Source organism: Nestor notabilis, unplaced genomic scaffold, assembly GCF_000696875.1.
Source record: "Nestor notabilis isolate BGI_N333 unplaced genomic scaffold, ASM69687v1 scaffold5986, whole genome shotgun sequence".
NCBI classification, from domain to species: Eukaryota; Metazoa; Chordata; class Aves; order Psittaciformes; family Psittacidae; genus Nestor; species Nestor notabilis.
The window spans coordinates 171,679-181,986 of record NW_009931461.1 but is presented as its reverse complement, the minus strand read 5'-3'; the positions used below and the strand labels follow the sequence as shown (position 1 = coordinate 181,986).

Here is a 10,308-nt window from a genome sequence, read left to right as displayed (position 1 = left end):
CCCCCCCCCACTTCATTGCATCATAGCTGTTGGCACGTGAACCACATCCCTTTGTCAGACATACCTTTGAGTTTGTTGTGTTCGGAGTCAGCCGGGAAGAGAGAGTCTGGAAAAAGTTTGGGGAAAGTGAGGCCAGCATACTTAGGTCTGTTCTCAACGTAGTTCCGTACTGTTGGCTGCAGCTTCTTCATGAATTCTGGACAGGGTGTTCCCAGCTGCTCAATAACTTTATTCCACTGATCAATATCTGAACATCCATAGTTAAGGAAGACAAAATGCAAACCCCTATGTAGTCTCTTGACATTTGTGTTTGAGTGTTCTTTGGGAATCCTCAGAGCTGTTTCACACCCTTCATAACTTTACAGTCACTATTTTTTTTCATCATCATCGTGCTTTCAGGTCCTACAGCTTCCAAAGGGCAAAACTCTCTCTCACAACTATACCTACTTGAAGGAATTGTGCACTCCTTAATCCATTACCAGCATGGGAAAATACACAGCTTCCTCTTTGGGTCAACACTTGTGATCATTTTTATTTTATCTATCTATCTTGATTTTTTTTTAACTTGCAATCCAATGACTTGCACTCCTTTTTATTACATGCAAGTAATTGCCTCTATGTCACCTTGGCCACACGGGCACAGCAGGGAAGTTCATGTGAACACGTTCACCTGCTCCCTCTATTCAGTCTATGGAGACTGAGAGATCCAGCTGTTTCAAAGGAGTTCTGCACGGGACATAAGTCACCCTCAGTTCATCTGCTTTATGCTTGTATTTTCACTCTCTCCCACAACTTTATTGGTGCTAATTTTGCTAAACCCACCCAATCAGCAACCCCTCAAAAAGCACTTTGATTTTTATAAGAATGTACTAGGACTAATTTTCTATAGACAAATGATGCCTCAGGTATAAACAGATGTTTCTCTTTAACTGTAAATGTGATGGCTGCACTGCTGAACAATTACTGACTAATAAGAAACAGGCTTTCAGGCTGAAAAAGAAACTATATGACAGAAATTTGTACTGAGCTTTTGTTTTGTTTTGTTTTGTTTTGGTGTTCATTTTTTATTAGGTTTCTTCAGGTAACAATCAGGCATCTGATAGGTGTTATGTAGCTCTTCCAGCCATGGTCAGAATAAGCCTTACTGTGCCAAAGAAAAAAGATATTATCAAGCAAATGTCTATAAAATCAATAGCATCTCTATATCACACTAATTCACAGTGCTAAGAATCTGATGACAACATAAAAAGAGAAGAGTGCATCCAGCCGTGAGTGCATTAATATTAAGAAATGTGATGAATGGAGTTTCATTAAGAACATTTTGGAAATAAAAAGCATTTAAAAGACAAACAAAGCATTTCAGCACAGAGATTTTTTAAAACTATTATTATTATGAGTTGTTATTGTCGTAAGTGGCATTAGTAGTTGGGAAATTCCTCCACACTTAACACAGTTCCTCACAATCTAGGAGAGAAATTAGGTCTTCAGAATTAAGATTGGGGTGGGGGGTGTAGGAAGTTATGCAGAACCCATCTCTTTGGTGCAGTAGCAATTTCAGATTTTCAAAAAAGTGTTTTAGTTTAGGGAAATGGAAATGGTATTTTCACATACCTCGAAAATTCAAGACAGACTTAGCTTCGGTTCACCTGAACTGCTTTATTTGAACAAAAATCAAATGATTCATTTAAAATTTGCAGCTTTGCTTATCAAAAGTGTTTAGAGGAATGCTGAAACAGCATTTTGTATTGTTTTAATTTCCACTGAAAAAGATTGCTAGAAATAGAAATGGTCTGTAAAGATTTTTCTGAATATCTTTAATTTAAAAACTAAATCAAAGATTTATGTAGATCAGTCCCTCCCACACTCAGACTCCTTAGGTTGTATATATCTTGTATTGTCCATGAAAAGCATCTTTTCCTCAACAGAAAACTAAGGAATTGCAACAACAAATTTATCCAAGACTATAGCTCCTCAAAGCCTGAATTAAACATTTTATTGGAAAATAAAGTGGTTTGACATTTTAAACCTGTATTCAGGTTTAAATGATGACACACCTCATTGTTTGTTGGCTGGACTACTTCTGAAGTGGGTCTTTCTGGGGAACTTTAAAATAGAGAACGTGTAAATGCTTTGCAAACAAGAACAGAGAATACATAAATGAATTTGTGGTTATTTGTGCCTAGAGAAGCTAAATGGGTGAGAAGCCAAGGTATAAAAGCGTCGCTGGGAACATTACCTGTGCAGGTTGAGTGAAGGCCATTTGATAAACAGTGAGGACCAAATCCAGAACTTGCTTCAAAGCAGACATTGGAAGATTATGCTTGTGCAGAGCAGGTTAACCATCTCTTAGGCATTTAATTAGGGCCCAAAAGAGGGAGATTTGGGGATTACAGAATGTTGCCGGGGTTGGACATATTGAGAGGAGACATGTAACAAGATGCTCTGGATGTGTGTGATAAGGGAAAAAGAGTTAAAAAAGATCCCAGAATAGGGCCTGTGTGCTGGGAACAAGCATCAATAGTGATGGAGAGGGGAGAAGGAGAATCCTCAGACAACGGGCGAGTACCTGCTGCACACATTTCTTCTTATCTGACAGAAAGGGTCTCACTAAGAGACAACAGACAAGCAAGCTACTGCTCACAACTGGAAAATTTTAAGGGATGGAAGAAGCTTCATGAGTCATCAGGGCAAAGATGACAGCCAAAGCCAATGGAGCTGGCAGAGACACCATGTTCCACTCCTTGACTTGCCTTGATTTGCAGGAGGACAGCTCTGGGGTTTTTGCAGCCCTGGCTTGTCCTAATAATGATAATAGCAAAACCAGTGCCCAGTGAAAGCAGGCGGAGACACACCATTTTTTAGTCAGATGGACACACACATTTTCTCTCTGGTATTGTTTCTCCACTTACCCAGGCCATACCAGCATTGGATTACATTCTGAGGTCCAGTACATGAAAGCATGCAGGAATGTAATAATGTTGATGCTGGATACAGGTCTGACTCCATTTATTTGTTATGTTTTATACAGTCACTGGTTGTAACACATCTGATAGTGAGAGGTTGTATTGATCATGGTATGAGATTAAAAAAAAAAGTTGTTTAGAAAAAAATCTGAGGTCTTGAACTGAAGCAAAAAAAAGCACCTTTTTCTAGCTGGCAATCTGAATTAACTTCCACAGTTCAGAAGAAAACAAGTGACACTACAGAACAGCCCTAATGTCAATCAAACGTACTCTAGGTTACATTAACCAATGAGTGATTGTGACTACAGATGTTATTTGCACACCAATTGAAAAAGTGGTACTTTGAGTTCATGATCACATAACTGACAGAAATTTCCCAGGCCAAAAAAAGGTTAACGTATATTTGACTGAAAAGGGAATTTAAATAATAAAAACTTCTGCAAACAGAAGACCCTGTTTTTCCTCTTGAAGTGAAGCAAATGTTGGGCAGACTGGAAGTTGGAAAGAATTAAAGCCCAAAACTCTGGAAGATGATGAAATGTCTGCGTTAAAGCTATTTGAATCACATTAGCTGTCCCTTTCCCCAAACAGGATCAAGGAAAATGTGTCAACTATACACAATAGCATCTATATGACTTAAGACAGAAGAAAGGATCTAACCTGGATTTATTAGTTTGTCCCTGGCACTAACACTGTAGCGTTTTTACTAACATTAATGTGGCCATACAAAGTTAGAGCAAAGAAATTATTTAACAAAATAGTGCTGAAATAGTTCTAAAATCTCTTCAGTGAAGATTTATCATTGAGTGAGCTTCTCTGGTTGCCTCAAGCTTCCAAACCACCTTTTCCATTTGCAATGTTTTAAGGATTGTTCTCCTTTTTTTTTTCTAAATACTTGGTTATTTACATGGAAAATAACCAGAATCTGAACTTTAGTTTAAGAGACATATTTTGCTAAGCAAATGCACAAAATTTCTAATCGGAAAACAATATTTTGAATGGACAATGAAGTATTTCTGTTGGAAAAAACAGATTTCACAGTGAAGTCATCCATTTAGAGGTACAGGCCAAAAGTTTACCATTACTTTTTTTCCTGTTCCCATTGATTCAATGTATATATTGATGCAATGTATTTCAGAAGTGCGAATTAAGGACCACTGTTTTCTTCCTTCAGTTGGCCTGCAGTCTTCAGTTAAATTAAATTTATGTAAATATTCTAACAACTAAGGAAATGGAGCTTGGCTATAAGGGAAAACTTACAATACTTCTCTGTCTCAAACGAAAAATATTAAAAGCATTTCTATAGTTGTATAATAGTTTGTGATTAAAAAAATGAAATTTAGATGACAAATTATTGTTTTAACCCCTTCATGTTGAAAAGGAAGCTTTCTAATGACTCTTACTCCTTCTACACATAAATACATCCTTAAGTATGCTTCTCTCAAGCTCTTAGAGCTCATAGTATCAGCTGATGGAGCTATGCAGCTGTCCAACTCCATGACATGTCTGAAGAAAGAATCTTGCTTACAGAAATGCTAAGCATTTTCTATGCTTAAGGAAGAATATGCCACGAGGTCATCAATCCCAGCAGGCTGGGTCTGCCTTTGCAACTTTCTGACCTGTTTTCAGCTGCACAGGCAGACATAGGAGCCAGAAGTGCTGAACTCCTGCCAGTGGCTGCTCAGCAGCAGGGGAGAGGTGGTGGTGGTAGGTGGATTTGGAGAAGTGGCCTGAAAGAAAGCAATGGCATCATTCTTTGTTCTCAGGCATGTCACTCATGGAACAGCAGAAGAAAAGTGGAGCGGTACATAAAACACAGCACAAATTTAGCAATGTATTATAAATACAAGTGAAGAACGTGAACTCAATTACAGAACAATCCCAAAGAGATTAGCAGCTGGTAATGCCAAATTCTGTGGGGTTTTTGCAATAATAAACAGCACATAATGGTTTAATTATAGAAGCTTTGTGTGATTTCTTCTCAACAAGTACACAACTGTGTCAAAGAAATCAGTTTTTAAAGCACTATAAAGACATACTCAATTCTTTTTGTACTTACTTGGGGATTTCTTTAAATGATATCTTACAAAACATGTCTATTAACATAAAAACAGTTCCAACTACAGCACTGAACTATGCTAACCCCCACACTTAAATTTCTCACTCCACATTCACAGAAAACATGAGCACAGCCTGGACCAGATCTTCATGGAGCACAAATAGGTGCTAGTGACTTACATTAATACATAGAAGGAAATGGTTTACTTTCACATATGCAGACGAGATGTGCTCTAGATCACATGAGAACACATGGGAATTTTAGCATTCATGTAAGTATGCATATGCTCATCCAACATTTTTGACAAAACATAAATCAGAATCTTGCTAGACAAGGCTGTGAAAATACTAATGATATCATTGCCTACTTTCATTTCTTTCCTGTTTTTCAGATATTACTTTTTCCACATTTTAATAAAAATATTGTACCCTTTAAAGTGTGAAGGAGGGCAAAAGCGAAGTGCTAAACTGAATTGGTATGTATATAAGTACACACACACATACGTAAGTGTATATGCACACACATACAGAGGAATTTTCATAATAAGGAATAATGCCTGGAAACTCCTCCATCATCTAAGTACAGTGTTAAAATTAGAAGGAAAACTTGAACACAGGTCATCTCCATTTCTCATTTGTGTAATCCTATGCACCAAGAATCACTGGGGTTAGAGCAAGCATGCAGAGAACATAGTTGCTGTTGTGCACAAGAAGAAACCACTTTCACAATCTGGTAAATAAGAGGGTATATATCAAGGTTTAATAAAGCATCAGATAAAGCAGGAATTATGGCTGCCTCAGTCCTGAAGGCAGAATGGTCTCTAAGGAAAGCTTACATATACCTAGTCTGCTTGGACCACTGATTTAATGCATTTATCTATAAATCGCTTCTTGTTGATGTCAAAAATAGTCTGCTTTCACATAATACCTACACATACATAAATAAAGGATGACAGACTGAAGCCTACTACACAGTTTCCAAGGAAATTCCCAGCCTTTTAAGTCATCAATTTGGTACAAAATTAAGTGATAATTTTAGTCTTGGGAAGCAGAAGTTGCCCCCGAACTGAGAACATTTCCTTCTTTCCTTCTTCAATACCACTTGCAGAGCAAAGAAGTAAAGAAATAAACATTTCTGAAAGTTATGTCTGAGTTATTCATACCTTCTTCTTAAAATGCAGAACCTCTTATGCACCATCCTGAGGTAAACAGTGACTTGTGCCTACCATGCTACAGCCTGAACTTACAAAACACTGTCGTTGACGAAACCCCCTCCTCCCCTCCCTGACAAATTAATGAAGAGACATTTATAATGACAAAACTAAAAACAAAAGTGGTCACTGGCTACAGAAAGTGATTCTGATGAACCATGTAGAATGTTGGTTTTCTTCTCCTTACACTGTATTCGCTGCGGTTTCCACCTAAGGCTTTTACTGAGAGGCAGTAACAGTTAATTGACATTTTGGTTTGCAGGGATTTTGCAGTGGGACTTAACCCAGCTCTTTAGATAGAGTACAAATGTATGTCAGCATTGGTCTAGTAGGAAGGGGTTGGAAGCACCTACTGAGGTCAAAATGGCTGCTAGGAAGGATACGATCAGTGCCAGGAAACAACACAGCACCTTTAATCATTTCTCCCATGATGCACCCTACTGACCACATGTCAACTGAAAACAAAAATGAAATGAGGGTAAACAAGAAAACAGGAACAGAACAACAAATAAATGAGAAGATTTATCCAATCATGCTATAGCACAGAGCCTGCAGCCCACACTGCAGACACAGACTTGCCTTTCGCTCTCTGCAAATGCTTTTCTGCTTGAACGTACATGTTTCATGACAGCATAGCAGGTCTGAGAAAAACCTACTCCAGCAGCTTTCATTACCCCAATGTGGATGAAAGACAATACTATTAAATACAGAAAACCAAGTGAGACCCACGGCTGGCTACTGTGTCATAATACAACTTTGTAATTAAAATTTACCAATTAATTTTGTCTTTTTTAAGTTTTCATTTGCATTCATTACCTAGGTTTATGCTGCTTTGTATTGTAAGTGAATGCTGGTCTCTGTATTCAATGAGGATATGCAAATTGCTTTCCCTTTATCCTTTCATTTACCAGAGATCCATGCATATTTTCACAAGCTGAACTGCCAGAAACCACAAAAGGAACTTGGGTTCTTGTGAAGACATATCCACCTCTTATTCAGGGGTATGAATAGAATTTGTTGAGATCATTTGACTCCAATAATGCTTGCTTCAGAGCCTGCTGGCTCACTTCCATTGAATCTCAGTGAAGCCAGCAGTCTATAATAGGGGTCTTAAGAATCAACTAAGATTTCCATTTACTGTGATAGGATATGGTGATTTTTAAATAGGACAGTTGAGACACAGAAGCACGAAGCTGTACCTTCTGCATTGAAGTCAGAGTAAACCGGGGAACTATTTGCCTTGTATAGAGAAGAGCAGTTCAGCTGGGTCAAACAAAGCTAACCACAATTTACAACAGGACACAAGATGAAAATTAGGCTCCTTATATCCAGTACTGGATTAAGGTGGCATTTTTCCCCATACCAATACCGTGAAACCACATTACCTCTGCTATCCTTGCTCTATGATAAGCCATAGGGCATGGAAGCAAGAAAAGGGACAGACTGGTTTCTCAGGGCCAGAAACTGTGGGAAAAAAAATGAAAGCGGCATGCTGCTTGGTTAAATTTACTCTTATAATTTCATATTGAGCAACAATTTAAAGTGGATTTGGCTTTGAAGGCAAATGTCCTGTCTGTACCAATCTTTACATGCTCGGGTCTAAGGCTGCCTTTTGTTTTCTTTAGCATATGAAAAGCTTTATCACTACACAATAAATCAATCAATAAATAAACAAACAAAAAACCCAACAAATAAATAAAAGGCTACTTGTTTAGAAGCAAGAAGCAAACCTAGAGATGCAAATTATTGCTGCTTTTATCACAAGCTAAATGGCATGCAAAATATCAGGAAAAGATAGAGCAAGCAGTTGTTTGTTCATCTGTCATTAATTCCTTTATCTTTTAAGAGGCTCTCTTCTGACATTACTGCTCTTTGCTTAACTCAAGAGCACACACACAGAAGTTGAACTAGTGACTTACTAAACTGTAAACTGTGTAAAGCAGAGACGATTATTCTCCTCTACTCCTGAGGTTTTGGGAAGGAAGCTCTTTGAAAATGTCCAAATCAGAAGCAAAGATGAACATCTGAATACAACCAGCATCTGAAGAGAAAAAAAAGTGCATTCTTGACTGCTGACTCTTTTTCCTCTCCTGAGCCAATTAGAAAGAAGTCAAATTGTGACCTAGAGTTTCACTTCATGTTTAAGAAAAGTAGTTACTTGAAGGTTAGGAGTTTCAGCATATACAGCAGCAGCTATCAGAAGCCCCATTTAAGTCACTGAGACTCATGCAAAGCTCCATAAAGGACTGCAGTACAGAGACCTAAGCCTCAATTCTCAGTTTCATTTAGTCCAACATCAATCCAGATGTAGTCCCAGTAATTTCAGTTGTACAAGCATCAGAGAAACAAACAAACACCAATCTCCAAACATCTGCACTAATATCCAAAGCACCGAAAATCTACATTTGGTTCAAGATTTTCTCCAAACACAAAGTATTCACAAAGGCTGGCAATGCTCCACCAACACATGGAATATTCCTAAGCCTTAATCAAATCTAGGCTAATTTACAGTCATGGGGACCTCTGCGTGACTCTAGGTAAAACTTCCCTTTAGCAACCCTTTACCTTGTTTTAGGATCACATGAAACAGTGTTGAGGAATTAAACCTGCAACTTTTCACAATGCTCTGAAGTGAAATTGCTGACATTTGGGTAATCCTTGATGAGAAGCTCCCTCTGCATTAGAATACCCATGTCCTGGATTAGTAGAAGTAGAGGATCTTTAATGTGTCCAAAATGTCTACAAACCAGATTATTGCACAGAGCTCCTCTGAAGTACACTCTTGAGTGTGTGCATATACTTTGAAATATTAATAAGTTTTCCAAGGACACCAAATGTCTCCCTAGCATAGCCATCTTGAATACATGTCCACCACAAACCACATGCAAGTGTTTTCCTCAACAGAGAAAATATTTCACTTGTACAGCAGCTCTTGACCTCTGGCCCACCTCCTGGTTCTAATTCCATGTTAAACAGTTAAGAAACACCCTTTACAGTGACTGTATCAGGGCTGTTTTGCAAAACATTTGAAGATTGAATCTGCCCTCAACAGGAACATCCAAAATTTCCCCAAGAGCTTAAACAGAGTTTGGAGAGGCTGAACACAAGTTGCTCTGTGGGCACACATGCATGGTCTCCACTCCCCAAACCTTTCTGTGTCATGGGAAACAGCCCGGTCTGGCTGCTGACATAGCCCTTCACAGGGAAGGTGGCCAGAAGAGATTGTGAGAAGGAAGAGTTGGAATGGAAGAGCATTAATGAAGACATCTATTCCTCTTTGTGCTTCAGTCTCATGTGCTTCCTGTCCAAAACGAGTGCTTGGTCATCATTCCAGGTTTCAGGTGCAGAAGTATCAGGAATTGTAGAACTAGCCAAAGATGTTTCTATATGGAAAAGATCTGAGCTAACCTTCCAGGACACCTTCCCTATAACTTGTCTGTGGATACGATTTCCTTTTCTGTTTCTGCAGGAGGCTGCTCCTTCCATGCTGAATGAATTGGTAAAAGCATGGGTGTCACTGTGATACTTAAGACACCATAGCTTGTTTCCTTTCTCATTCCTTCATAATGGTCCTGTGCTCTCATCCTGCCAAACTACAGGTTCTCAGAGACTTGACAAAACATAACGAAAGGGACCTCTTAAGGAGAATCTGCAACTGACGTTGCTAAAACTCCTACTGATATTGCTCTTCAGACCTGCACACAGTGACCTCTGGACTTGGGAAAACTATGACAGATGTATTTATGAAGCAAGCCATGATACCCGATTTTATTTGTGTTACGGTAAGCCAAAATGTTTAGCACACCATGCTGTTTCCCAATGGCTGAGGTGCAAACTGTAGTAAAACATCAAGGCAACCAAGCATGCCTGTCACAACACAGGAAGCTTCTCTTTCCAAATGCTCCTAAAACAGAAAGACACCTTGCTGGGTAGGACTTCCCTTTACCTCCCTCCCTGTTGAGTGATCCTGCAGATCTGCACTGAGGTCTGCTTTGAAGAGCCACTTCTAGGCCCTTCCTTGAGTTTTCAGGAGGAAAACCACAGCAGTCTGTATTGGACACTGTACCTTGTTTTTA

The 10,308-nt window shown here is 38.8% G+C and overlaps 1 protein-coding gene across 2 annotated transcripts in view; it reads right to left on the bottom strand.

Moving 5' to 3' along the window:
* The window catches only part of MAPK10 (mitogen-activated protein kinase 10), a 71,534-nt gene that overhangs the window by 18,568 nt on the left and 42,658 nt on the right, over positions 1-10,308 (bottom strand). The window contains exons 7-8 of one of the 2 annotated variants that reach the window (XM_010015916.1): positions 6,616-6,687; positions 65-247 (exon numbers count right to left, since the gene is read on the bottom strand). In XM_010015916.1, the coding sequence (XP_010014218.1) occupies positions 65-247; positions 6,616-6,687 (255 nt within the window). The remainder of the gene's footprint in view (positions 1-64; positions 248-6,615; positions 6,688-10,308) is intronic. The other variant, XM_010015915.1, reaches the window with a different exon arrangement.